Source organism: Dromaius novaehollandiae, chromosome 9 (assembly GCF_036370855.1).
Source record: "Dromaius novaehollandiae isolate bDroNov1 chromosome 9, bDroNov1.hap1, whole genome shotgun sequence".
Classification (NCBI taxonomy): domain Eukaryota; kingdom Metazoa; phylum Chordata; class Aves; order Casuariiformes; family Dromaiidae; genus Dromaius; species Dromaius novaehollandiae.
The window spans coordinates 5,812,486-5,840,303 of NC_088106.1; the positions used below are offsets into that span (position 1 = coordinate 5,812,486).

At 40.9% G+C, this 27,818-nt stretch overlaps 1 protein-coding gene and 1 long non-coding RNA gene across 4 annotated transcripts in view; one reads left to right on the forward strand and one right to left on the reverse strand.

Moving 5' to 3' along the window:
* The window catches only part of GOLIM4 (golgi integral membrane protein 4), a 32,455-nt gene extending 30,932 nt beyond the window's left edge, over positions 1-1,523 (reverse strand). Inside the window, exons 1-2 of one of the 3 annotated variants that reach the window (XM_064516587.1) lie at positions 1,440-1,523; positions 749-890 (exon numbers count right to left, since the gene is read on the reverse strand). In XM_064516587.1, coding sequence (XP_064372657.1) covers positions 749-845 — 97 coding nt within the window. In that variant the 5' untranslated portion in view covers positions 846-890; positions 1,440-1,523. Of the gene's footprint in view, positions 1-748; positions 1,147-1,439 lie in introns of those variants that run through there. The other 2 variants (XM_026105721.2, XM_026105720.2) reach the window with 2 other exon arrangements.
* A 172-nt stretch (positions 1,524-1,695) lies between these two features.
* Positions 1,696-25,270, forward strand: LOC112986426 (uncharacterized). Its single transcript, XR_003260016.2, has 3 exons — positions 1,696-1,815; positions 2,074-2,246; positions 22,497-25,270. It is a non-coding gene; the product is annotated as an uncharacterized LOC112986426 (long non-coding RNA).
* The last annotated feature ends 2,548 nt before the right edge of the window (positions 25,271-27,818 follow it).

Genomic DNA, 27,818 nt, shown 5'->3' on the forward strand with positions numbered 1-27,818 from the left:
GCGCCGATGCTTCGTGCATGTATTTCCTGCTTTACACCTGATTTCCAGACATGCAGACATCCAAAATCAGCATCTTTTCATCTTCAAAGACAGAATACCCATATTTGGGCCATCCCTGAACTAAGATGCATGCACTTATGTGGCAGCTTTGAACCAAAAAATTCCGAGTCACTCTAAATGCAACAGAACCGCCTTATTCAACTAAATTACTTAAACTTTACTTTCAAATTACCCTTTAAAGAAAGGTTTTACTAGCAAATTCCTCTCCCTGCTGGAGCTATTTAAGTGCTATGCTGGCCTCCAGGAACCGTAGCCTTACATTTTTGCAGCTGAATATTATCTTAACAGCACAGAATTAATAGAAGCAAGAGAACACAGGAGCCAAGAGAGGTCACAAAGCTGGAAGTGTCCAGCGTCGCTGGATGAACAGGAGCATGCCCGCCTTTTCCATTTATAACCGCAAAGCGCCGTGCGGTCCTTCGGGATTACGCGATGCCGTAAGAGGTGGAGGGGGGGGTCAGAGCTCTCCAGGAAGGCTCCCAGCGACTTCGATGGGGCTGGGGTGGTACCTCGAGACCTCGCGGGGTGCAGGGAGGGAAGGGGGAGAAGGGTGCGAGAGGAAAACTTTGTGAGGGGCTGGACAGTGGGTGCCCGACCTTCCCCAGTGGAGGAAGAGGAGGAGGAGGAGGATATCAGGGAAAGCTGCGGGAAGGGCAGCTGAGGGTGCTGCCAAGGCGAGCGGCAGTACCTTGTAACTGAGCGGAGAGGGACTCCTGGTGCTGCTGGTACTTGATGGCCATGGCCTCGGCCTTCCGCAGCTGGCTCTGCAGCTCGTAGTAGAGCATCGCCCCGTAGATGAAGCCGAAGACCACGGTCAGGAGCAGGAGGGTCTGGAAAATCCGCTTCTGTTTCCGGGAGCACATCCCGTTGCCCATAGTCCCCGGCGGGGTCCCCAGGCCCCCGCAGCGCGGCTCAGCGGCGGCAGGCGGCGGCGGCCGGGGGCGGCGGCGGCGGCATCGGCGGCGCCGCGAGGAGGAGGAGGAGGAGGAGGAGGAAGGAGGAGGAGGAGGAGCAGCAGCAGCAGGGGCCGGCCGGGCGCCTCAACCCCGGGGCGCCGCCGCGCCGCCTTCCGCGGCCGCCGCGCCGGGACTCAGCGAGGCGCGGGGCGGCCGCCCCAGCCGCATGCTGCCCCCGCGGGGCCGCCCCGGCTGCTGCGCGGCCCGGCCCGGCCGGCCTCCCCACTCCCCCGGGCGAGCCGCAGAGAACGGCCGAGCGCGGGGCGCCGCTCCCCGCCCCGCCTGGCCGCGGCGTCCCGTCAGGCGGCCGCTGCGCCGCCCCCCCCGGCCCGGCCCCGCTCCGCTCCGCTCCGCCGCCCGGGCGGGAAACAAAGGCGACTCCCCCGGCGGCGCGGCGCGAGCCCGCTCCCGGCGCTGCCTTACGTGTCACCGCCGGCGCTCGGCGGCCGCCCGCCGCGGGATCCCCGAAGGAAGTCCCGCTCCGGGCGCCGCCTCATTGGGCCCGGCCGCGGGGCTCTCCCCTCCCTCCGCGGCGGCCGCGCCCCAGCGCATTGGGCGCGCGCCCTGTCCGTCCGGGCCGCCCCGCTCCCCCCGCCGCCCCCCGCCCCCCGCCCTCCTCCTCCTCCTCCTCCTCCTCCTCCTCCTCCTCCTCCTCCTCCTCCTCCTCCTCCTCCTCCTCCTCCTCCTCCTCCTCCTCCTCGGGCGGCAGCGGGGCCCTGCGTGAGGGGGGCGGTAACGGGCGGGCTGTGACAGCGCGGCGACAGGCGCTGCGGCGGGGTGTCAGCGCGTGCGACACCGGGTGCGACACCGGGTGCGACACCGGGTGTGGCGGGGTGTGACAGCGGGCGTGGCGGGGTGTGACACCGGGTGCGACATGGCGTGTGGCGCGGTGCCGCCATGCCCCGCCGTGCGGCCGTTGGGGCCTGCAGGGCGCCGGGGCGAGCTGCCTCCTGTCCCAAAGAGCCGCTTTTTCTGACCTGAGCCCCCTATTAATTTTTATTTTTATCATTTCATTCATTTATTTATGACACGGGGCGCTGACCGTTCTTTGTTTCAGGGTGCCGACACAGCCCACAAGGACCCGGCAGCCCTGACTCGGCTCTGCTCTGCCCTTCTCTCCCCTGAGAGCGGAGCTGAGGCGGTCGGTGGAGTGAGTTGGGGCGCGCCGTAGGCCTGCGCCTGTGCGCTGCTCGGGCCGCGCTTCCACAGCCCGTTACCGTGCTGAGAAAGGTGAGAAAGGGCTTACAGCGGTTATTGCTAACCAACAGGACTTCAGAGTTAACAAAACTAGAGTTCCGCTACTGTATTTTATTATCAAATAAACTCTGCTTGCCACAGGCTTAGCTAGTGGTACTAGTAAGGGGGAAAAAAAAGACATAGTCCAAAGTTATTTTTCCCAGAATATCCAACTTTCTGGTCTGTGTGCAAGTGGCATTTATCACAGACATCATGCTTGCCTAAAAATAAATATAGCATAAAAGAGGTATAAAAATATGTTCGTTTGAATTTTCTACGTATACCAGTAGCTAATAGCAGTCACTACCACAAGCTGGCATGGCTTCTATCTAAATGTATTTCCAGTTTAAATCTGTTGTCTTCTAATTTAACTAAATGCCTTGCTCTGCTATTATAGTAAGATTAGGGACTCCTATTTGATCTTCATTTTTCCTTATGCCTTTAGTTTGATCATCTTTTAATCTTTCTCCCACATTTGCCTGTCTTAGGATACATCTGTACCATCCCCATTTTCAAGAACACACATTTGCTCTACCTACGCTCAAGCTGTCCATCAGTTGTAAAGCCACAATAGCGAACAGCTTTATTTTAGCTTACTTACGGTTGAATTTGAATATCAAACAACTGTACTCACCTGTTCACTTGCTTATAACATTTAGCATTAGATAATTAATACTGTGACATTTGAATTAAGGAAAATTACTGATGGGACTACTTTCCATCTCAAGTTTTAACATTTCATGTACTGAATATTGTACAGAAAGATGTATTTCCCTGCTGAACTGATTCAGTGAAAAATCCCCCCAGCAGCAAAAATGCTAGCAGTAATTTGTTGCATGTAATTATAGTATCCGCATTTACAGTGGATAAACAATATTCTTCACCCACCGACTTCCAGTGTTGCCAACTAAAATGTTCAAAAATTGTAAGTTAGGCACCCGGAAATGATTATAATTGCTTTAAAATAGCGATACTTTTTAAATATTCATATTCTTTTTTCTTGCCTTCAAGAGGCTTCTTGCAGCTCTTGAAGTTACATTTTCAAACTTGTTTTCAAAACCAGAGGTGTTTCAAATGGACTTACTTTCATTCAGTTTTACCGTATCCATTGCTTTCAGAAAAATATTTACGTAGGCTTCTTAATATCACCCAAACTTGCAGCTTGTCTTCCTCTCTCACTCACAGAGAAGTCCTGTGTATTCTTGCTTTCCTAGACTTCTCAAGCTGAGCTTATTTAGGTAGAATAAAACAGTTCTTTATTTTTAGATTGAGACTTTAAAATCAGTGGAGATGATTAATACTTCAGTATTGCAGGTAATCAGACTATTTAATTTCATGTGTTTACGCTTGTTGCTTACATTACCTTTTCTGAAAAGAGTCGACACCTTTAGTTTTGCACTAAAGAGCACTTGTCAGGCCAGCAACTACATCTGAATGTAGTAGTCACTTTTGGTTATCATTTTGAGTTTATATATATCGAATAGACATCATAGATTGACGAGGACAGTGAATTAAGGTCCTTATGTAGAACTTACTCTAAATACATTTATTTGATTATGATGTAAATATACTTTATCTTCTTGTAGAAATTGGCCATAACATTAACAAATGCTGAGAAAATAGCACATGAATATCTCTCTCCTTTTGCTTAATCAAATATTACTTACATTCAGTAATAGCTAGTGATATATCGTTTTCAGCTAATGTAAATTCTGGTTCTTCATGAGTAAACCAATTAAAGTTAAAATGAGGAATTTATTGGGAGCAAGGGATTATTGTATGAATCCATTAGGTAAATATGAATTGAAATCCCAAATAAGAAAGGTTTGGAGACTGTAATCTTTAAAAATGCATTAAATTAGTTGACAGGAGAGGAGTGTTACTTTGACTACTCTAGTCACTGAATAAGTTGTTGATATAATCGGGAAGGAAGAGGCATAGGTTCTTGCCGAGCCATGTTGCACTGTGGGAAGCATGCTTAGAGGCTGCAACAGGGAATTGATGGGCAGGCATTTATACACATAAATTTACCGGTTTTGGCTTAGTTTCCTAACAAAATGAGGCTTATGCAATCAAACCATCTGTCAGTTTGTCCATGATAGGGACAAACAGTTGGCAACTCGTTGCCCAATTTCAGAAAAATTTAACCGTGTCATAGAAATGTTGAGCAAAATTAAGTTCCTATATGTTCTGAGAAATTAGAGGAGCAGTATATAAAGTATAATCCCAAGTAAGTTCCCTAACAGAAGTCAGGGCTACATTTGCTAAAACTTGACTAGATAAAACAGAATCTACACAGGAGGGAGATGTTAGAAATATCCCAATTTTTTGGGACACTGGTTCTTGTAGTCAGCCACAAGGTTGGGAAGCTAGTCCTCAAGAAATTTGGATAACACAGAACTACCTATTTTTCCTTTTTTATTTATTTCCTGTGTTTGTTTTCATCCTCTTAGTGTGCTTCTCCTGTGATTTCATTCATTCTTTCAATGTCAGTTTTACTAAGCTTGATTCCTTGATTATTTTGTAGCTATGGATACCAGCGTCCTAATAAAAATGATCAGTGAACAGCTTTGCATTTTCCCAGAATGACCTAATGAACACAATAATTCAATAGACCTGGCAGCAGATTATCAATGGATCAGGGATCCAAAGTGATGGATAGGTACAGTGAAGGTTGTCCCACACAACTCACAGCCCATTCATTTGGTTGCCAGAAGTTAAGGACTGTACTGGCAAGACATGTTATTGCCACGCCAGGCAAAAGTACAATCCAACTGCAGACGTTTAGGTGAGAAAGACCTTTGTGTCCAGTGACTGCAGCCTACTAATGCGTACAGAGATTGTTTTAACACTCGGGGTCGTTTATTGGAGGTCTGGTACTGAAGAAGTAAAATGACTGGGCTGCAGGAGGTGAACGCCACCTGGAAAAACTGAATTACATCCTTGCCTGAGGTCATAGTTTGTGACATTAGGGGAAGTCACTTAAACCAGGCTTTTTATAGATGACTGTCAATTGCCTGTATCTGAGTATCCAACTTAAGCAATCAGTTGCTGTTTTAATTTGAGGTGAGGGCAAGGGGAGTTGTGTTTCAGCATAGAAAGTGCTATGCTACTTAGTATTCAGAAAAAATTAAAACACAAATTATCCCAAATTGGACACTCAAAATAAGCACTCGTTTTTGGCTTTTGTTTTCTGGTGCCTCAGTTCTGGTTGTAGAACAATAGATAACAATAGATGATGACTGACTTCTACCTCATAGCGATATGTAACGATATATTGTTCTGAATCACTTGGCAGTCATGATAAGAAGGGAGATAAAATGCCTATAAGAAAATTCTCTGTAGGTACATGATATAATTTAAACAATGCCACAATAAGGTGAGAAAGTGTGGTTATTAGTGGGGATCAATAAGGAGGCTAAACTCTGACTTTGAGTATCTGGTGTTTTCTGACTTTCGTACTCTTGTCATCTTACTAACTCCAATTCATTATCCTTTGAATTAATAACTAATGCACATAAGCAGATTTATTGAAATGTGCAGCAGTTTTAATAGGACTAGGAAGTAATATAACATGTTCTGTAGATCTACAAATGCACAAGTGTGACACATCTAGGACACTCTTGGAATTGCCATACATTGCTTTGCATCATTGCCATCCAGTCACCGTACATGAACTTCAAGGTGCAGCAGCAGCAATGTGTCCTGTATTGGAGTTATTACTAGCTGCCTTTCAAGGCAGAAATAGTCAGAACAACCTCTAGGGAACGCCGGAATTTGAGTCAGCCTTTTGCTGCAGTCGCCAGAAAAAAAGCTCCTCCTACCATTATGTGCTTCATTGTTCTTGGAATAATAGCTACTGTAAAACTATTCAATAGCAATAGCTTAAAACAAATGTTAAGATCCCAAATCAGTTAAATACCATATACTAAAACTCTAATTGACGTTAAGTGATGGTCAGATGGTCAGCCTTATAAGGGGCTTGCAATTGGAAAACCTGTATTCCTGAGGGCGGGCATTTTACAAAAGGGAAAATAATATTTGACTGTGGATGATAGTATCACTGCTCTTATGATTAAGGGCCTGGATATTTGAGCCTTTAGGCACATCTCTGGCAGTATGTTATTTGCAAGGAACCAAAGAGCTCTGTGGCAGGGACCTCTGTGTACTCCGGTTCTGCGTGTTCTGTTTATACTGCAGATCAATCTCAACTGCTAAGTGAAATGTAAGCAATGATAACGTTCAGTTATCCGCCCTGCAGGTTGGTTTGTTTTGCAGTATGAGTAACTGCATATAAAAATATGGGGCTGTGCCATCAGTGAGGTGGGAACTCTCATGCAGTGCCTGACTCATGGGAGAGCACCATGCAAATGTAAGGAGAACAATTTGGACACAGAAGCCCGATGGTTTGTCTGGGCGGTAGAGGGTTGTTTGGTAGATTGGGGAATCTTGTGTCCTGCTTGCAAAATCCTGAGAGGAAAATGGACTTCCCCATTTTACTGTCTCGAAAGATAACAATTGGACTCAGTATCTTAAAAGTTAGAGGAAAATGTTGAACTTGGGAACACTGACTACAAAGATTATTTTTTTCCGATATATGGAATAATCCCCTGTGATTACATTTTCCTGGTGCATTTCCCATTGGGCTATCCAGAATGGAGGCGGTGGCAGATGGACGAGTAAATAGGTCAGTGAATTTTGAATTGTTCCATCCCCTGCTTTTTCCAGTTTTGTCAGACTTGTCTAGTTTTTTCACAATCTTTTGCTTTTACAGCACCCGAATAAAAGCTAGGTTCCGATACTCTACAGCTGTAAAACTGTCTGGCCTTCCAGGAAAGAGAATCTCATCTTCAAAATTTTTTCCATTGTCACTACACAGGAAGATAAGTTAGTGACTGATGAACTAGTGTAATTTTCATTCGTGTACATATCTGTGAGATCTTTGCAATTTTTTAAGCATCTGAAATGGAGGCTTTTAAGCAGAGTTTGGAAGGAACTTTTTACTTCATTGAGTTAATTTGAGGAGAGAAAGCAAGCATTCAGGAATTTATTTATAAAATCTGAAGAAATGTAGATAAAGAACTTCGAATGTGATTAAATTGAAGTAAAGACCTTAACAGCCATATTCACATTCACTTTTGTCTTCATATGACTGTCCTCTCCATTAGTGATATTGCGATGGCCTGCCTAACTCAGAAATAGAAACTTTTTCCAGTCAGTTTCAGGGTCATCCCTGACTGTAATTTTGTTTCATTTTTTAATTTTAGTTATTTTGCTTCTAGCTTTTGTGCTGCCCGTATACACCAGCAAAATGAATGCAGGCTTCCCTCACAAACCATGACTATCTATTCTCATCATTAGTCTTGAAAGTGCTTTACTGTCACATTATAAGATATTAGTTTCATTTCAAAGGAATTTTAGACATGGTTAGGAACATAAAAGAGTACAGAGGAGTGGAGAAAATAGCTGAATTTGAGAAAAACCTATCATTAGAGCAATCCTAGGCTCTTATTCTGAGAGATATGTAACATTTTGTATTTCAAGTGTTGCTATTGAACTCGGTGGTGGTTGCACTAATACATGCAGTTTCTAGTATCTTGGCCTTAATTTATAAAAGGCTATCTAGCAATTAATTGAACCATAGCTGAGGAAAAGTAGTCTTTAATTAAAGTGCAAACCCAATTCATTTGTTATCTTTCAGATTCCCCCAGTTTTTTCTAGTCTTTATGCCTTCATCATATGGGTTTCTGGTTGGGTGGTTGGTGCTTACTTTTTGTGCAAGTATTTGTTTGTCTTACCAGTAGCTGAAATGCTGTGAAGAACTGGAGAGAATTTGAGTGGAATTCTTCCCTACTGTGTGAGCTGCTGCTGTGAAAAGGAGGCTTGCGTCAGTCCTGATCCTCAAGTGGCTCAGTGACGGACACCTTGGGAGCTGTGATGATCCCAGCCCGTGAGTCTGCGAGCATTTTCTCCATTTCACTGAGAAGAGTACAGCTCTTTAACTGAGTCGTGCTCTGTGAGAATTACATATCTGAGATATCCAGAATTACGTCAGTCCTATTAGTGAGGAATTACTCTTCACTAGTTCCTATTGAGACAAATTTTTTTTGCTACTAGAAATTCATTTAATGTCATTTTGTCTGATACATTTCCTATTTTGTAATTCTTTGGGGCAGGAACGTAGCTGAATGATTAGTTAGTCGAACCTTTATGGCATTATACCCCTCAGCAGAAGTGCAGCCAGACAGGAAGCTGCACCATGGCTTCAGAATATTCCTGTGACATCCCGTTGACTCAGTGATCAATATTTTTGCTATATAGTCCAGTGACAACAGGATTGAGCCTTCTGTTTTAATGATGTTCTTTGAAGTCTGCTGTGATTGGTAATTGGGTTTATGCATTCCAGTCACAGTCGCCACGGGTTATTTATTGTCAGTTTTATAACCTGTATTGTGAAGAGCTTTCTGTGAAGATCTCCTATAAATCCAGTGAAAGGTGCACTGAGCAATTTGAAAGTAACATAAATCATTAAACAGTTCTGAGGTAAAGAAAAGAAAGGGAAAGCAAGAAAGTGGGAGCTGCACTTTCAAATCCCGACTTAGTTCCCTCTTCTTCAAGCACTCAGGTAGCCCCTTTTCTTGTGTTTAAGTTTTTGCAGGATCTGCAAAAGAAGAGAAAGAAGAAAGATATGTGCATTTTGCAGAACAAAGATTCAAACAGTTGCTCTAAACTCTAATGGCCTTGGTTAGTGTTTGTTTACAGTTAAATTCTTTATCCAGCTCTCCAGTTTATAAATGTGTTCCCAAGAAAAAAATAAATAACCTATATTAGCTTTTCCTGAGCTAATTTTGTTTGCATGTGTTAAAGTTAGCTAAGGTCAAGCTTTGAAAAGGTGCGTCAGCAATAGTTATTTCCATCTATAAAAGAATGATTCCTTTCCTGGGCCTGTTTCATGCATGGGCTTTCTCCTCCAAAACTTTAAGGAGTTTCCTTCAAAAGCCTTCATCTAGACCTCCTCTCTCCCCCTCCGCACATTTGTCAGGAGATAAAAACCTGCTGGCAGCTCTCAGTCACTGTCACATCCCTTTTCCTCATAGCCTTCCCTGTCTCTCCAGCTAGTCAGTCTGTCTGGGATACTGGTAATTCTTGCAGAGATGAGGTTTACTATGTGTGCACATGAAAGGGAGGATGGCAGAGTAAGGAGTCAGTAAGGACTTGTTATATGAAGGTGCTCCTGAAAGAAATAATTCGAGGTTATACCAGTGAGGTTTCTGAACTAGCTGTAGAAATGACACTGGAAATCTTTTTGTCCGTGAATGGCTTGTCTTTCGGCTTCAGTCAGTGCAGCACTGTAAAGACAGGAAAAAAGATCCCAGGAGCTGTTTGCTTTTGCGGTTATTAAAACCGATGATCTCAGTGTTTGGAAGTGCTGCAAGAAGGGAGGGAAGACCTGGAGCGAAACAAGGGAGACAGAGCTGCAGAAGGCAGAAGGAGTCCCAGCTAGTCGGTGCCACCTAGCGGGAGCTCGGCGGGGTTGTGTGGAACCCGGGCAAAAAAGCCTCGCAGAGGGCACCCCTAAAACAGGGGAATCATGGAGGAGGGTGTGGGTGCTCAGCAACATCAGTAAGCAAGGGAGGGAGTGTGCGAGAAGAGGGCAACAGCTGGTAGACCATGTGTGGGTGTTGTGTTCGTGAAAAAAATAAAGTTAATGAAGTCCCTGACGTAGCTCAGTTACTAGGGGACTTGCATGTTGTAGAGTTAGCTGACAAAAGAGCCCCTAACAACACTGCTCAGTCACTGTAGAGGAGCTCTTTGCAGGTGATGTGACACAAACTAACTCGACTCTTGCTCTGAAAGGTTAGGGAGAGACGAGACAGCGTGCATGTGTATGATTTATTAATCATACCTAGATTGTAAGTGCTTTGAGGCAGTGAAGCTCATAAAGTTTTACAGGCATTTACACAGCCACTGCACTGTGAATAAAGAAGTGCTATGGCTACTATTAAGAAAAATTGTATGAAATTACTGCATAATAAATAATGAGCCCTGAGAGTAAAATGTACTCATCTGTGTTACCAGACATTCTTGTGTTCTGGCCAAGATGATGGACAGCTTGCAACAAGCTTGGACTTCAGCTCAGGGAGTTACTTTTGGTTTGATTTTTTTTTTTAAATCTGGCTTCCTTATGAAATGAGGATCCTGTAATCAGAAGAGGGAGGGTGTGTTTGCATGTTCTCCTCTTTAAAACCTATGAATTCATGGGGTGATTTCAAGCAGACTTAACAGAGGGTAGCCATCTCAGATGCTACATTCCTGAAAGTCATGCAAATAGGTGGCTGGGTAGATGAGAGAGATCTGCAAGGGAAAGGCTGAAATGTGATCTGAACTGTTTATTCGTTAGTGTCTGATAACTTGGAAAAATACTTTATAAATACTGGAACCACAGGAAAAGCTACCATTAGTTGTCATAGTCAACTATAAAACAAGATTTTCAAAAATAAGTTTCTGTTGGAACTGATTGCTTATACAAAATTAGCAGAAAAGCTGGTAGTAAAATAAGAATGTGAGCAGGATTAGGGTACACAGCAGCATCCGTGGCTTCACCACCGAAGTCTGCTCTCTGAAGTGTGTATTGTACACACTAGTGCAAATCACACAGGTAGAATAAGCATTGTACCCCAACGTGCTGCCTGGTACTGGGGCACCATTTAATGGTACAGAAGTTCTAATATTTGTATCCTGGAAAGACCCCAAAGAAGGTGTTTGTCTTACCTAGATTTCTCTTGATGTTTTACAGTAGAACATCCTAGTATGCTGTGAAAGTGTTCTGGCTGTATTCTGTGTTCTGGCTATATTCTACTCATTCTGTTTTAAACCTAGATCCTAAAGTTGCACTTCTCCTAAGTCAGGCTGATACTGCAGAGAGAATCAGCAACCCAGTGGCCCAAAATGTTGGTGACAGTCTGCATCTCAGTGCATATCCCAAATGCATCAGGTACACTTAGGGACCTGATTTGCTGTTGTTTCTGTTTGGATATTTTGTGCTTTTGAAGTCTCACTTATGCTGACCTGCTAGAGGGCGAGGACATGAGATTTTATATGACTATTTGTACCTGCGTGTGATTTGTAGCATGTCGGTGTTTATTCTCTACTCTTCAAAAGGAATCTCCTTTTCAAACTGAGCCCCACAAAAGTTCCTGTGTTTAAAAATAGCAACCATAAAGAGCTTGGATTCTTGTTTTGGCTTTTCTTCTTACATATTGCATGATTCAAGAAAAATCCTCAACGTACAGGGAGGAAGTGACACGGACATATTGCTCATGATGACAGCACTAAGCAAATGGAAAACAGAAAATAGAAATCTGGCAGAAGCAGTGAGGAAGATTAAAGTACATCTGGAGCAGAGCTGTCTTATTGCAAGGGATAAAAGAACCAGTACAATTGGAAGTCAAAATACATTATTGGATATTTTAACATCCAAATACCAGCAGTGGGGAGAGGGAATTGCCAAATTTTGGTAAAATAATATTTTGTTATGGTCAGCTTTCTACAGTGGCTCAGGTAAACTTCCTGGTTGCCTAGAATTAATTTGTTTTATCTGTAAATTCCTTCAGAGAAAAGAGAAGGATGTTGCAACAAAGTGACATGGCTTCCACATTCATACAGTACACGTAAAATGAACATGCTCTAAGAGGCTGATGTTTTTTTCCATTTTCAGATGGCAGAAATGTCCAAATCTGAAGGATACAGTCAGGCAAAATAATTTCTGACCTTCTGCCCTTAAGAATGGTTGATTTAAACAGCAATTTCTAATCAAATCAAGTATGCATTTATATTTACCTAAGGTCTTGCTCCTCAGAAGAGGCACATACTGTGTAATGCATATCATGTATATAGAACAAAGGCTTGAATTCTTATAGACAGTTTTCTAGGGTAACATACTGGTTCTATTAAAGTCAGCACCAGATTACTGAATATAGCATACTCAAGGTTTCACTTCTACTTTCTTTTGACTTCACAATTTAATATGTGATTACTCTGTTTTGACTTGACTTACAACCTAATGCATGGCTAATGCTGATAAGCAGTGATAAAACTTCCTATTAGAGTAAATCCCAAGAAACTCTAGTAATTTTACTGTCAATTTGGACTCACACCAATGTTACAGTGGAGAATTTTTTCATCTTTATTTCCACAGTAAAAATAAGAGGCCCCAGTTGAAATATGACAGCCAGACTGCATTTTTGAACAGTTTATGTCCAGAACCAGACCTGCATTCTGCACTCTGAATCTTGTTCTAATTAAAATACACATGATCTACTGTTAGAGTGTTGAAGGGCTTTTGAAGTCAGACTCTCACTTTTTCACTTTTGCAGGGTATTTTGAGGGAGGAGGGTTGCCTGTGTTTTGGAACACGTAACTGAAGTTTGGTTAATAGATTGTAATAGCCATAGACTAGATAACATTGTTAGATAGAATAGATAGAATAGATAACATTACCCTTCTCCGATTTCTTTATCGTAAAATTCTGTCATTTTTAGTGCATTTATCAGAGTGGTATTCAGAAACTTTATTATGTTTCGAATTTGGCTCACTGAAATTTCTACATTTGTCTTTTCTCCTCCGGTCGGTGTAATCTCTCTCTTAGGGCTGTGTTCATGTGTTTCAGTTCAGATACTGAAACTGATTCAAGAAGTGGGTTTTATATCATTTTCTGAAGACACGAAGTTTCAGAGTTACTCTGGCTCACCCATCCTCTTTGGACACATTGCTTACATCTAAATATGCCAGCATTTCCCTATAAATATCAAAAGTACGTGGCCTCATCTGAGAAGTAGATTTTTTTTTGTGAAAAATAATTTCCACTTATTGAGTAGGAATTATGCTATATAGCATATTTTGGTTCAAAAAGGCTTCCTTTCCTTATTTGAGGGGGACTGATAAAACCCTAACTTTAAGTGGCTTCACAATGTATGTTTTAAAACCCACTTCAAAACCATGCAGGTATATCCTATTAGCTCACTTGTATGTGACGCAGCAAGTAAAACTGAAAATCGCAGGGTTCTCAGATCCTGAATGACACTCCGTAACATCACTTTTTGGGAAAACATTTGTCCCAGAAGAGCAGGGTTTGTTTAAACTTGGTGTTTGAGATATTAGCTATCTTCTCAAGCAAGCGTGTGCTCCCACAAAATTCCTGCTTTGTGAATATTTGCCTGTAAACTTCATGGGAATGTAGAGTGCTCTGGGTGACCTGCATGTGCACATGGGGAAGCTACAGGATGATATTTACCTTCTAAAAGGCATGTGTTAGGTACCTTCTGATAAACCTGTCTGTCGGATATGCCCCGTATTTTTAGTTCGTACAGAATTTCTTCTGGCAATAATAAACACTATTCCAGGTGATAAAGCTGTTAGACAATTGTCTTCTTTATGCAAACATGTAATAAACTGCAAAGTGGGTTCCAACTGGTTGTTGCTGCTTACCCAGATAGTATGCCCAGACTTCAGAGCTACAGACCAGTGATAATAGTTTCTCTGTCTCTCGCTCTCTCTTTTTTTTTTTTTTACTGACAGAGGAAATTGTACAATTAAACATATATAGAGCAGTCCTGTATAATAAGGAACTTCACCCAAAAGATCTGATCATAGGTCTTGAAATGACTTGAACTACTCACAATCTTTTTGGTACTGCAAAGGCCCCAAACCCTCTATTTGTACAGCAGATTCAGAATGCACATCCAAGCTCTCTGTCCCGCTTCTACGCTGCAGTGCTTTGTTGGGAAACAATTTAAATTCCTTTGAACTCAAATTCTGCTTGACTACAAGAAACATTGACTGGGATCCCGTCTTTAAAAACAGCAAAATAAATTAGCCTCTACACTGGATTACAGATACTTGGGGCTTTGCTATCTAAGCTGTTTTTAACATAAAGGTGTGCTCATACACAGCAAAAAAACCCCTATTTGTCAAAGTTGTGTTTCTGAGTTGGAGGGGTAAGGCTTGTCAGAGTGCTCAGCAAGGCAGTGCGTAGGTAAAACTTAGGAGGGAGACAGGAGACAGGTTACAGAGTCATCTTTGAATCAAGGAAAGCACGAAATCAACCCTGCCCTTGGCATTATTCCAGCCCAAAGGAGGATCATACTGTAAATCTCCAGTTTTTGCAGGCTGGGTGGGGATAGGGGTGCAGGGCTGGGAGTTTCTCACCTCAAATAGTAAGCTACTTTTTCTCAAACTACCAATTAGAAACATGTTCTTGCCAGTTTAAATTCTTTTCCTTTGCACATAAAGCTGTGAGTCTGCAGGAAATGCCTGATGTTGTAGCTTCGTTATACTACTCCTCTGCCCAGAATCTTACAAGTACCTTCTGCCTTGAAGTTAAAGCTGAGTTTACTTTGAGGCAGTATTGATCCCTGAGGTCAGGATCCTGGTGTTGAACTGAACTTTGAAAAGGGCTCATGAAATACAGGGTCATGTCACTTCTCTCTGAGAAGGTCATCGTGCCAACGCTCATGGGGCCCAGCGTCACGGCACCCTGGCGTAAGGCTGCCACGCAGGGTGGGAGCCCCGTCACCGGGAGGAGCTCCTGCCTGACTTCATTTTGAACATAATAGATGTGCATAAAAGAACTGTTAACTAGCACATCTCCATCACTAGAGCCCATCTAGCAAAGGCCTAAAATGTGATACCACTGAAAAGATGAGGACAGGGGACATGAAAGAAGAGGCAAAAAGGCTAAATGATGATACCCAGCTTATATTAGTAAACATTTTCAAAGGAGAAAAACACACCAAATGATTCCTTACTCCAGGTTTTCCAGTATGTCATATTTTTTACATTGCTTTTAGAACACAACTGTGTTCTGGACAAAGACCATCTCTGCTAGGCATCATGCTATATTATATGTTTGTGATGCATGTTCATCAGCAGGAGGTTTATCCAAGCTTTTTTAGGAATCTCCATTTGGATTGAGGTGCGTGAGCTGTAACTTCATCTTTTCATGACAGTAAACTCCACAGAAGTAAATTGCTTGTTTAAATATATCCGTGGCAGTATATGCAGGAGCAAATCCAACAAATCCTTTTTGGACTCGCAGTAACCTCTTGGATGCTAGATAATAACTGCTCTGAGATGGGTAAGTAATCCTTTTTTTTTGAGGTTTTAAAGGCAATAAGACTTCATGTTTCAATATATGGCAGTGATACGGAGGCCTCTGCATGCAAATCAACTGCACCAATTATTTTTTATTTATAAGAAATTGTTTTACTTTTTAATGAGACAAGGAGCACTGACTAAAGTACAGTCATGTAAGACATTAAGAAGGAGCAGTATATTTGTCAGCCAATTTTAACACCTTGTAATGAGAATATATAGTGACAGAAATATTTCTTACAAGTACAGTGTGATGGTAAAATGCTGAAAAGTTCTGGCTCCCAGTTAGCACAGTACAGTGCTACTTTCTATTATGCATGTGTGTTGGGTGCTCTTAAGACTACTTGGGCATGGTTCAAATGTTCATTTTTACATTATGTTTGTCCATTTACATTAATGGACAATAGTACTGAACCACCAGCAACAAACATGTTTCTATGGTTTCTTCTACTTCAAAATCTAACAAAACTTCCGCAGAAAGCCAAAAAACCTCTCCCCTACTAGCAGAGATCAGGCATCCATCCAACCTTGGAGCCAATCTGAGATCCTTCATTCCTCTCCTTTCTTCTCTCCTTGTTCAATCTGGTCAGATCTTTGACTATGACTTCTTTAAATTCCTGTTCTCTTTACCCTCTGTAATTCCCTAACACCAACAGACTGTATTCTACTTCAGTTTACTGCTGTAAAGAATATAATCATAAGGGTCAAACATGCGTAATTCTGGAATTACTGTTTTATATGACTATTCAGTCAATGACATTTTGGACCTTTATGCAGGCGGGGGGACCTTGTATGTTGTTCTTGTGGGCTACAGAAGGTACAGGAGCAATGCAGATGTCCCTCTATCACAAAATCCAAGTCAGACAGTCAGTTTTGTTCAGTGAATTTGGTACAGATGATGCCGTAGGCGTCCAGTGTCCACCAGATGGCACCAAGTTACTGATGCTTATAAAAACATCCTCGGTGGCTTCACTGTGTTTTGACCATGATAGTCACTAGTGATGGTTGTGACTGACTCATAGAGGGGGTGGTTGACCTGAATGAGGTATGCGTTGGCTTCATGTTTGTCTCCCTTCTCTGACAAAGCTAAGTCCTGTGAAAGCAAAAGCATTTTCAGATTTCACACCTAAAAAATTGAAAATTTCTCCATCTGCCCCTCTAGAAGGTGGCTATGGAGATTGAACTAAACCCCAAATATTCAAATTTTCTGAAAACCTAGTTAAAGAGTTTCCTAGGGCAGCATATTTGCTTCAGGGGAATGCATGAAGATGCTGGGTCCTGAAAAGCTCTCCAAGTCTGAAGGATCTTTGTGAGAGGACCTTCCTACCCATCCATATTCCAGGACATTCCTGGCTTCCTCCTCCTCTCATGTGCCACAGGTTTCCTACAGAGGTATAGCTGAATGACTCTGCTCTCCAGTTGGGTTGTGTCTGCCCTGGAGAACAGCTGCTTGCTGCTGTTGGGTTTCTGTTGATCTGCACACCTCCTTACATAGTTCCCGCTATATGAGGAACATTTGTCAGCTCTTGAAAAAGGACCTGCAAGATGCTGTAATATGTTAGTGCTCTTATTCTGCAGTTCCCTGATCCATCCCTAACAGCTTTGGTAAAAATTCCAGTTTAAAAAGTGTATCTGGTTTCTAGTGGTTCGAGTTGTCTTGTGGGTTTGGAGACAGACTGTTGTCAAGGCCTGATGTCTCCAGTGTGACCATTTAGTAGGAGCTTAATAAAACATTCACATAAAATAGGATTTTTGTTTACTGTGATCTTATCATTATCTGCATAGGGCAGATTCTGGCATTTTGCACTGTCAGTTTGACTGAAGAGGTTAGCTACTTGGAGCAAAAGCATTTCATCAGCCACAAAGTTGTAAGTAGTATACTGACACTCTTCTCCCACTTGGCTTGAGAGTAGATCTGTCTAAGGGAAATAAAATCTAGTTGGGGCCACCTGTCCCCATGTGTCTGTTTGATTTTCTGTTTGAATTGATTCTGTTTGAATAGGAAACAGAAAAAAAAATATCCTCCCCCAGTTGTTAGAGATTTCATCTGTGAGTTCAAACTATACCTCCACTATGTCACTAAATAAGAAAACATAGCTGTATATTGTTGTTCCTCTAAGCTTCCCATCAGCTGATACATTTTCCTGTATTGCTTATACTGACCTTTACTACCTCAAAAAAAAAAAAATATTGTACTATATTTGTGGCTAGGGCACTGGCGTGGGGCTCAAGACATCTATGCTCATTTCCTAGCTCTGCTTCTGCCTAATTTGGGACATGTTGCATACTGCCTTTTCCTTTTCAGTAAAATAGGGACAGTCATTCTCTTTTTCACATGTGTAGTTTATTTATACTTTAAAACTTCATCTCTCACTGTGTATTTTTTCACAACTGAGCTCAGACCTTAGTGAGTTTCCCTAGATGTTAATATAATGGAAACGATACTTGATTGCTGTGATTTTTCCTTGATTTTCTTTTCTGTATATAAGTTGCTGATAACACTCAGGAAACTTTTTCAGAACTTTAAGGCAATCTTTGCTGGAGAAGTGCTTTGAGATCTGCAGGAAGAACGTGCTAAAGAAGTGCCAAGTGAGATGAAAATAGCCTGTGTTTATTACCTTGATATCATCTGTGGAGTTTCAGAGGAAGCAAGTCATGAAATGCTTGTACCCAGCTGATGGAAACTGGGGTCTGTCTCTGGCAAGTCTTACAGTGCTTTCTTATCACCCTCTTTACGACACCCCATGTCTTCTTCCTGCTTTTCATTGACCTACTGTTCTCAGTGTGCCAGTGAGTTGCTTGTTTTCAGTGCAGACTTGATTGCACGCAGCCTAAAGCCTGCACTCTAAGTGAAGCACTTTGGTTTATGTTGCCTCATTATTTTTCTTTGTGGTACACCATGACACAGGGGCGTTTTTACAGAGCTTAATTGAAACCAACAGGTAATTGTCTGACCTGCACTAGTTAGAACTGACCTATTAGGTATCAATTTAGTGTAGTTAGACTGCTTTTTTGGCTTGTACACAAGTATTAATGGCAAACTGGTTTTAAGTCTATTATAAGAGGGGTTGCCTTGGCACAATGGGATTATTTATGGCCCAGAATTTCACCCCTTAAAATGTAGGTTTTATTTCACAAATAAAAATGCACCTGTTCATCTCTGCTGAACAGAAATTTTACTACTGTGCAATCTCACATTTACTGGGAACTGCTCAAACTGGAGGCCTTATTCAGGGCTCTAAAAGGAGAGAAAAGCTGAAGCGTATATACCCTGTGGCTCACCAGGGCAGCTCTGCAAAGGGCTTTTAATGGCTAACTTTTCTCAGGGACAGCTTTTATGGGAAATATTTGGGGAGGAAAAATCCTGATAATTTAAAAAGCATTGGAAACATATTTTTCTTTTCCGTGGACATCTGTTGTGCTAAAAAGAAAATAGGGCTCAGAAAATAATGCTGACTGTGTAGCTCGGTAGTATTTTCACTGTTTGTACATAGCCAGAACAGACCATACTTGTCAAAAGTTTTTCTAGGCATTAGTAAGTGTTGATGTAAGTACAGTATGCTGAAGTGTGTTTGTAGAAATCACATAATAATTCACAGAAATATAAGCAAAAGGCAGTCAGAGCATCCACAGCAGTCTGGAGTTCACAGCTGTAGAAGGGAACTCTTTCTTCCTAGGAGAAGTTGTAAATGTTCCGGGAATGCAGCTTCTGCAACTTAGATTTGTCATCTCCGAACTCACTGACTGTGCTTTTTTGGCAACTAAAAGCAGGTCAGTTACGGCATGAGGAATGTGCCGAACAAGGTCAAGAACATTTTAAGGCAGCAATTTCTTTCCTTGATAACATAAGGCATAGACATTTCAACAGCGAAGTAAAGGTCAGGACGATTCAGGGTCAGCCTTAAAAGTGCTAGCCTTACAAGAATCAGAAACAGACAATAGCCCAGAATTTTCTGGTGTTCAACAGTTTTTATAGCTGATTACCCCAGAGTGAACATAGGTAGTAATCATCAAAGGTCCTGTTGCGTTTACAATTAAATATTACTTATGAAGGGAGAAAAACATTATGAAGGTTTTTCTGGTACCCATAATTCATACTTATGGGGGAAAAAAACAACACATGTAGCCTTTCAGAAAGGAAAAATACAATGGCTGTTTTATTTGTGAAAATCTAATAAAGGGGGACTGGAAGGCTGCTGTGTCTGTTTCTCTTACTGAGAAGGTGTCTACAAAAAATAGAGTTGCAATCTCACAAGACGTTTGAGCCAGTCCATGTCTAAAAAATACCCATTTTTTGGTATGTCATGGATATGCCAGGAAAGCTCTATACATTGTGAAAATGCCTTCTGGAGTCCAGACAGTGCTTCTGCTGAATACTTTACGTTGAAAGAGTTAAAAACTGGATAAACTAGGTAGTGACAATTTGTCTTCTAGCTTCAGCAGAACTTGGATATAGTCCCTTTTTCTGGAATATAAGTTTATAGGCATTTTGCTTGTTAGAACAAGAAGTTTTATTGTGTGAGGGTAATTCATGCTTCCTAAGTGTGTCACATTTCTTTAGTATGCCTTTTCTGCAATTGAAATGTGGCTGTATTTTGTCCATCATCTGTCTTAGGAATGGGAACATGAATGACAGAAGCCATTTGTTAAAAATTGTTAAAATTATTCCACAAACGCTACAGCAAAGTTACATTGTTTATGTAGCTATGCTGTGGTTTGTATATTTAAAGTGAAATACTGGGAAAATAAATTAATGGAGTGTGTTAAAGGTCTTTTATTTACATGGATGCTTCATTTTGTCAGGTCTGATTTATAAATCTGTGGATTCTAGAACCCTAATTAAATATTAATGGCATTGCATTTGCCCTTAAGACCCTAGTGCTGAACTGTTTGCTCAACAAAGCTGTCTGTCACCCCTTCTCCATCAGACATGCTCTTTGCAACCTCATCTGTCTATGATTTAATAATAAGAAATTTGTTTTATATAACTAAGTCTACAAGATCATTGCAGTAGGGAACAGGTGAAAACATTCATGATGCTCTCAAATTTAGACCGGTATCTCATAACAGATACTGATCTCTAGAGACTGGTAGTGCATTAGTTTATTTCTTGTAATGAGTTTATTTATATACTCATATGGACTTCATAGGACACATCTCAGCTCATCTTGAAGAACAAACTAACTATTCTTGAAAGCCATCCAGTCAATAAATTAGCTTGGAAAAAAATGATAGTCTAAAACACCTTTTCAATAGATTGCTCTCATGCTTGGTTCCTATCAAAGAGAAGCCTGAATTTTTGTGGTGACATATGGATTAGCTGAGCCTTCCCTCCTGTGAGAAAACAAAAGACAATTGGTGATGCATGGAGCAAACAGATCTTAAAACAGAGACATCAACAAAGAAACATGACAGCATGAAAAGACGGAGTACAGTCTGCTGTCCACGTTTACAAAGTCATTCTGTCTGTAACTCCAACATGCATCTATTGTGTGGGTTTTTTTCTCTCCAAGTAAGCAACAGTGCTCCTTAACTGTGTCATCTCAAAAAACCTACCTCTCAGACAGAAGTAGGAGCATATGAAGATGGCCTGGTGTTTTGATTATCCTTGCCGTTAGTCCACAATAAGCTCGGCAAGGTGTTGGCAAGGAATAATGCTCCAGGCAGTCACTTGCTTTGCCCTGGCTTTCATTTGTCCTTCTACAGTACTGAAACCATGCTGAAACTCAAATGTGATACAATAGAGCAAGCTGATTTGTGGTGTTTTTACCTCACTTCTTATGCATGATTATGGCATTTTACTTGAGATAGTTTTATTTGTTGCTTCTGCTTTGCCTGCTCCTCGCGTATTTAAATAGCTTACTACATAGCCATTTATACTGACCTTGTAATTGCTAACTGCATCTTTGTAGTGCATCTTGTTTCTACATATAATATGGAGGCATAAAGGGCTGGTTCTAGGCTGATATAAAACAGTGGCTCTGTGCTAGTGGATCAGCTTACAGCTTTCACCAGCCGTGGAGGATTAGTGGCTTGTTGGACTGTGAAAGAGAGAAAGTTTGATAGTAGAAGCGACACAGAAAGCCACGATGGCTTCCTTCTAGGAATGCAACTTTATGAATTTTAAACTTCCTGAAGTTTAAACGACTTAATAGATTTTGCTTCAAAGAAATCTTGATCGTTATCTGCTGTTCATGTTCAGCTGGATTAAATTTGTATGTTGATATTTACCCCTTAAAGATCTGAGACTTTTGTTTTATTGTCTTTAATAATAATACTTAGTATTTTCTTGATTTTTAGATAGAAAGACACTTTATTTCCTATCTCTTTAAAAGTATTTCTCTTCTCTGAAATTCAGGATATTTGCGTGAAAAAACATTAGTCCACTGTATAATTGTTGCCATGCTTACTATTGCTTTTAAGTGTGAATTTTTGATTCTTAAACAACAACTAATAGAGCTCTTTGCCCACTATCCTCTTGTCATTGCTGTCAATAGAAAGAAACCCTTCAGCAAGAGAAACTAATCATTTTATTACAGCTTGTCAAGACCGTTATCAGAATAAGATTAGAGAGCTTGATCCTCTCCTTACTAATTGCTATTTGACATTGGTAACTCTCTGTCTTATTTCTACCAGTGTGAGGGAGGCCTGCACAACCTTCTGCAGGGGGAAGGAGTGGAAATAAACATCATCCCTTAAAATTCTTTGCAAGAAAAGCATACTGATTTACACTGAAACTCTGAGAAACTAGAAAAAAATGATCAGATCTTGCTTACCCACAAAGCCTTTCATTATTTATGAGATCTACCTTCTTAAGTAACTCCCGTAACATATCTGCATTGCACATATATTAATGGATTTGTCCTTAAGCCACGTTGGCAAGGTAGGGAAAATTTAGAGGGAAATCTGAAATTAAAACACAACTCCCCAAGGCCTTAGGATATTGAGGTGAAATACAAGTGCCTAAACCCTTGCAGTACTGTGAAAATTGCAAGCCTAGAGCTCCTAATGGCCATGCTGTTGAGAGCGTTGTTTCTCTGATGGTTAACATTCTGTTTCTGCTTGTGTCCACAACTGTCTTTGTCTCCGCAGAGCTCAGCAGCTTTGCCTGTCCCATGCTGACATCCCTCCGAGCAGATTGCTACCTGAGATGACCTCTCCAGAAGACATGGAGCCAAAATCTATTTTCATTAAAAATGATGCCAGAGGAAACAGGTCTTTATTCTTACCCAGTAGTTTAGAAGAAGAGATTTTTCCTCAGTGTTTCCTGTACTTCTGCCAGTCATCCTCTTTGGAAGCACCTCGTACAGGAGGAAAGGAGACAAGAAATTGGAAATTGCTGGGGAAATGTTGGGAGAAAGAAGCCTGTTCGAAGGAAGCCAAGACAGGAACGTAGGGGATGATGGAGCTGCTTTGAGTAGGCTCTGACTCAGGGCAGGGCAGGGCAGGGCAGGAGAAGACTTTGACTGATGGAAGCTGCTGACCCCATTTCTGTACCTCTCAGGGGAGCTTAGGAGCCCTACAGCAGCATGCAGCTGATAGCATTTGTATCTCCCAATCTTAACAACCACTGTTTCTGAGTGTTGGCTAGGAATGTGGGAGACCTGATTTCTCAGTGCTCCTCTAAGGGAGTTAAAGAAACACATCTCCAGCGCTTCCACATTAATATCCTCATCACTCAGTTAAATGTTGTATGACATGCTAGTATACCCCTTTGGAAGCTTTGCCCCTATATAAAAAAGAGAATGTGGTTTTCTGACCCAGTGGTTAAAGCACTGAGCTGAAAAAGGGACAACTTGGTCTTGATTCCTCTTCTAAAGATCCCTGATTTATCCAGTGATTGTTTACTGTAAAGATCACCATAGTTCCAGTTCCAGACTGCAAATTCCAAATGGACATAATTATTTTGTCATAAGCCAGTATTTAAGCCCAGAGAAGGGTGAGAGTCAGGACACATTCTTGGCATTTGTATTTTTCTACTGGATAATTTAAATAGCTTCCTTCTCAGTAATAGCTGACACCTGTGCTGAGGTTCTGTATCTTCTCAGTGCAGCAAGATTTGGTGCTGCAAGTCTACTCTAAGAGCTAAGCAGCAAAAAGTTAGTTGATTGCCTTTATGGGTTTTTGTGACTTCCTTCACGTCACCTATGAGCTTTGAGAGCAAGAAAACCCAATGTCCCATATCATTCTTATGCCTAAACCTTCTAATTGTCATTCCTGCTTAACAACATGAAGATTTAGAAATCTGGTTACTGTGCTGCATTTACGGACTTTCAGCTAAGTGATAATGAGCCTAAAGATGAACAAGATAGTCTATCACAGTTAATAATGTATATTTGTGTGATATCACTGTTGTGCTTAACACTTAAAGAAGCCAAATATAAAATACAACTTAAATTTGAAGATTCCAGCCAATAATGCTGGAACAGCCAAGATCTATTGTAGCAGTTCAGGAAGCAAGCTCCATTTTCACTGAAATTCATAAGAAAATTTGTACAAAGAGAAGCTGCTTTTGAAGCTAGATTCTAGCACATTGCTGTAATGCCTAATATCATGAGCAGATACCCTGGAGGGCTGCTACATAGTTCAACACACACACATAGTTAAGTGACAGGGGAGGAGCAATTCAGCTGTAGAGGCATCTCCCTTTATCCATATCACATCCTGACCAAGCTCTGAAAGTCAATTGCATATTGCCCTGGCAGTATTATGTGCTGTAATAAAACTAATTGATGTTAAGTGAATGTTGTCTACCATATCAGTTTAACAAAATTAAATGTTTCTGTCATATTTTCCTACCATGAGTTTACTTCAGTACAAAAGTGAAAAAGATGCTGCTGCAAGGAATGACATAGTAGGACTGAGATTTTGTTCTTTTGCAGGAAATGGTGTCCAGGTCAAAAGTACATTCTGCAATAGTTTAGATCTGCAAAGTGGACTTCAAAATTGCTGATCAATCTCCAGTCTTTTCCCTGCATGCTTCATTGCCAGAGATACAGGTCTTGTAAAGAAAATTTAGGAGGCAACTCAGCTGATGGTGTACAAAGGTATAATAGAACCTATCTTGTTCTTCTACTAGCCCTGCAGTGCTAACCTTACTAGGATCTGGCTTATCAGTAAATATATGGTTTGAAAAGAAGGGGCAGCTATACTGAGAAGAAAGTTGACACATATAATTACTTTCCTGATTCTAACTAAACTATAAAAAATGATCATTTCACATTGCCAGTAACACTGCAAACAAACTTAGCTATCAGGTATGAACTACCTCGACACCACTGCTGTAATTACCACATTAGTGTACAGATGGGTGTGTGCAGCTTTGCATTTTAAAATTGTAGCTGGCCTTTGCTTTCATCCAGCCTCTAGCTAATTTTTCTGTGATCTGAAAGATAAATACATTTTTCCCCTCTTAAGAGAAAATATCATAGCATGCTGTAATTTCAGGGTTTGTTTGCCGTTTTTTGGTTGTCATTTACATTAGTGTAAGGTTAAGGATCCTCAAGCAGGATTCAGGATTCTATTGCACCCAAACACAAACCAAAAAGATTATTCTTGTTTGAAAGGACAAAAGGCCCGGTTGTTGGAAGTCAGTAAAAGCTAGTTAAATTGGCAACCTCCAAAGCTATTTCATATAGTTGCTTGCAGTAGAACCCAGTTGTTAGCATACAAATGTATCTGTTCAGATCCCTTTAGCTATAATGGAAGTTTCACTACTTCAAGGTTGCATACTGTCTGTTATTGGGACATCTCTTGGTATACTATGAAGGTAAAATGAACAGCATGCTACCACACAGGCATATAGTAGTACTGTCTCCTCTGTCTTAACATCTGCCTGCATATTGCAAATAAAATGGTCAGACCTAGTCTTGCCACTCTTCCAATGATGTGGTGTTCATTTACTTGCTGCTGGTAAGCTTTTTGTCCCCGAACTATTTCTTACAGTGAAATGGAAGACTATGGATATTTGTGAATTCACAGTGAGTAAAGGGAAATGAAGTCATTGTTATTTCATTATTCCTTTGGAGATAACTATTTACACACACACAGTCACAAACACACACATATATGTATTTTATATGCATATATATGTATATATGTGTGTGTGTGAGTGCATGTCTGTGTATAAATATATAGATATCTATATAAAACTTACTAAAAAAAGATCAATGTATTATTCTTCTACCTAAGGCTGCAACACACTATGCACACTGTGGTTATAGTGATAGGATTTGTAATTAAATGACTGAAAAACTGCTAGGAACATAGCATTAAATGGCACCACCTCATGATCCAATCCCCTGTTATCACATAAAAACATATTTTGGAATTTTCTAATGAACTTACGAAGTTCTGCCATGTAGCTAGGTTTTTTTTTGTTGTTGTTCCTATTGCTTGTATTAGGAAGCTGTTCCAGACACTCACTTGTCAATGCTTAAAAACACCCTCATAATTTCCTGCTTAAACATATGTGTATGGCTAGTTTAGACTGGCTTGTTCTTATGCCAGAATTGTCTTTTAGCTTTGCCAACATTCTTCCACGTCCCTGATATTTATCCTCTCCCACCCCCCTTTTAAATGTGCTTTAAGAGAGCAGTCTCATAAAGATTCCTCTCTCAGCCCCAACTTTCATTCTGCTAGTTTAACAAGCATTTTTGCTCGTCAGAACAGATCAGATTCTTTAGAGCTTCCTGGCTGCCCAATATCCTGGTCGGCCTCCTCCAGGTCTGTTTCATATTGAATTCTTTTTTTCATATTCCCGAATAATCAAAATTTTGTGCGTCTCAGAAGGGGTCCTACTGGGAGCAAGATGACTATTTCTAACGTAGCACTACATTCTAGGAGCCATTTCTTTTCTTTTTTCTTCTTTTTTTACTAACATATCAAATTAGTGGCTTAGAGAATCGTATGAGTGACTATTCCATTCCAGTTCTTCTCTGTCTGCATGTCAAATGGAGCAGAGATTGTTGTTATTATTAGTCCCCAAGTGCATCATCTGGCTTCTTGTACTTTTAGATTTCCTCCTTTTCTTACTTCAGCCTCAAAGTCATCATGTTTTTCAAGCATGATATTCTCTTCAACAACACCTTTCATCTTTTTCATCAGCAGACTTCATGAGTATGTTCCTATTATTTGTGCCATGTGCAGAGATGGTGCTATTAATTTTTTTTTCCTGAGGCTTATCCTTGAGAAATTCATTAGAACTTTCCTTAACTAAACAGTTTGCTTTTGAACACAGCTCACCATTATATACTTCTTAGCTTTTCTGATTGTACAGTAAGCTGCATCAGGTTAAACTAATAACTTTCCACATGCAGTAAATGCTTCACTGAGGTCTGCATAGATTAGAGCTCCTATCTAAAAAAAATGCATTATAAAAGAAGAATTTTGAGTTAGTTTGGCATGATTTACCTTCATAAACATTTTGGTTTTTTATCCCATTTCTATTAATCTTTAATTATACTAACCTTCAGAAAGATTTTTGATTTTTAGACAAATTTTGAGATCAGTCTGAAAAGCCTGCAATTGTTGACATTGCCCTTTTCCTCCTTATAGCTAGGTGCTCGATTTATTATTGTCTTGGCACTTGAATTAATGGAATATGTTTGCTTTACCATTCTTAGTCCATTCAGTGTTGATTTTGTTGGAGTAAAGACTGCATTTTTGGCCCTTATATATTCTTCTCAAACATGTTTTCTGTAAGTCTGTGTAGCAATGTGGATTTCTCTGCAGGTCAGTAATAGGCACAGAATTAATATCTGGGAATTCCTTTCCAAGACCATTTTGTTGTTGTTGGATATGATGAGTGTACAACCTGTTAAGCGGTAGATAAACAAGCAAGCAAGCATGTGTGAAATATTTAATTGCCACTTTCTTGCCGCAGTCCTTTGTTTGCTGTTTCCTGAAGCATGATCAGCGCAATTCACGAATGATTTTATTTGTATTTGGCAACAAATAGTGCTGATGCTCTATATCTGCCTCCCTTATCTGCCCCCCTTAAGATTTCAGAAAGAAAACTTATTAAACCAATTTCAGTTCATCAATTCCCTGTAGACAGGAATGTTTAAATCCTGCCTTGTAATACATATGTACCTACATATATGTGCATGGTAGTATCAGGTTAACTCAGTGGATTGAAAGAGCTGTTCCAGGATTCATTCTTATGATTCTTTGAGAATAAAGGAAATGAAAACCCTTTTATGTACACAGAAGAGAATCCTCTTTGCTTCTGAAATATCCATGATCAGAAAAACAGGATCTATCTAGTGCAAACATTCTTAATAGTTCATTTATCCTTTTAAGAGAAGTTGGTTACAAATACTTGCCAGGAAAGTATGGAGGAAAGCTTGCAAATATCCTAATACTAACTGCAGTGTGCAGGAGTCATCTTCTAGACTTGATATTTGAAAAGAG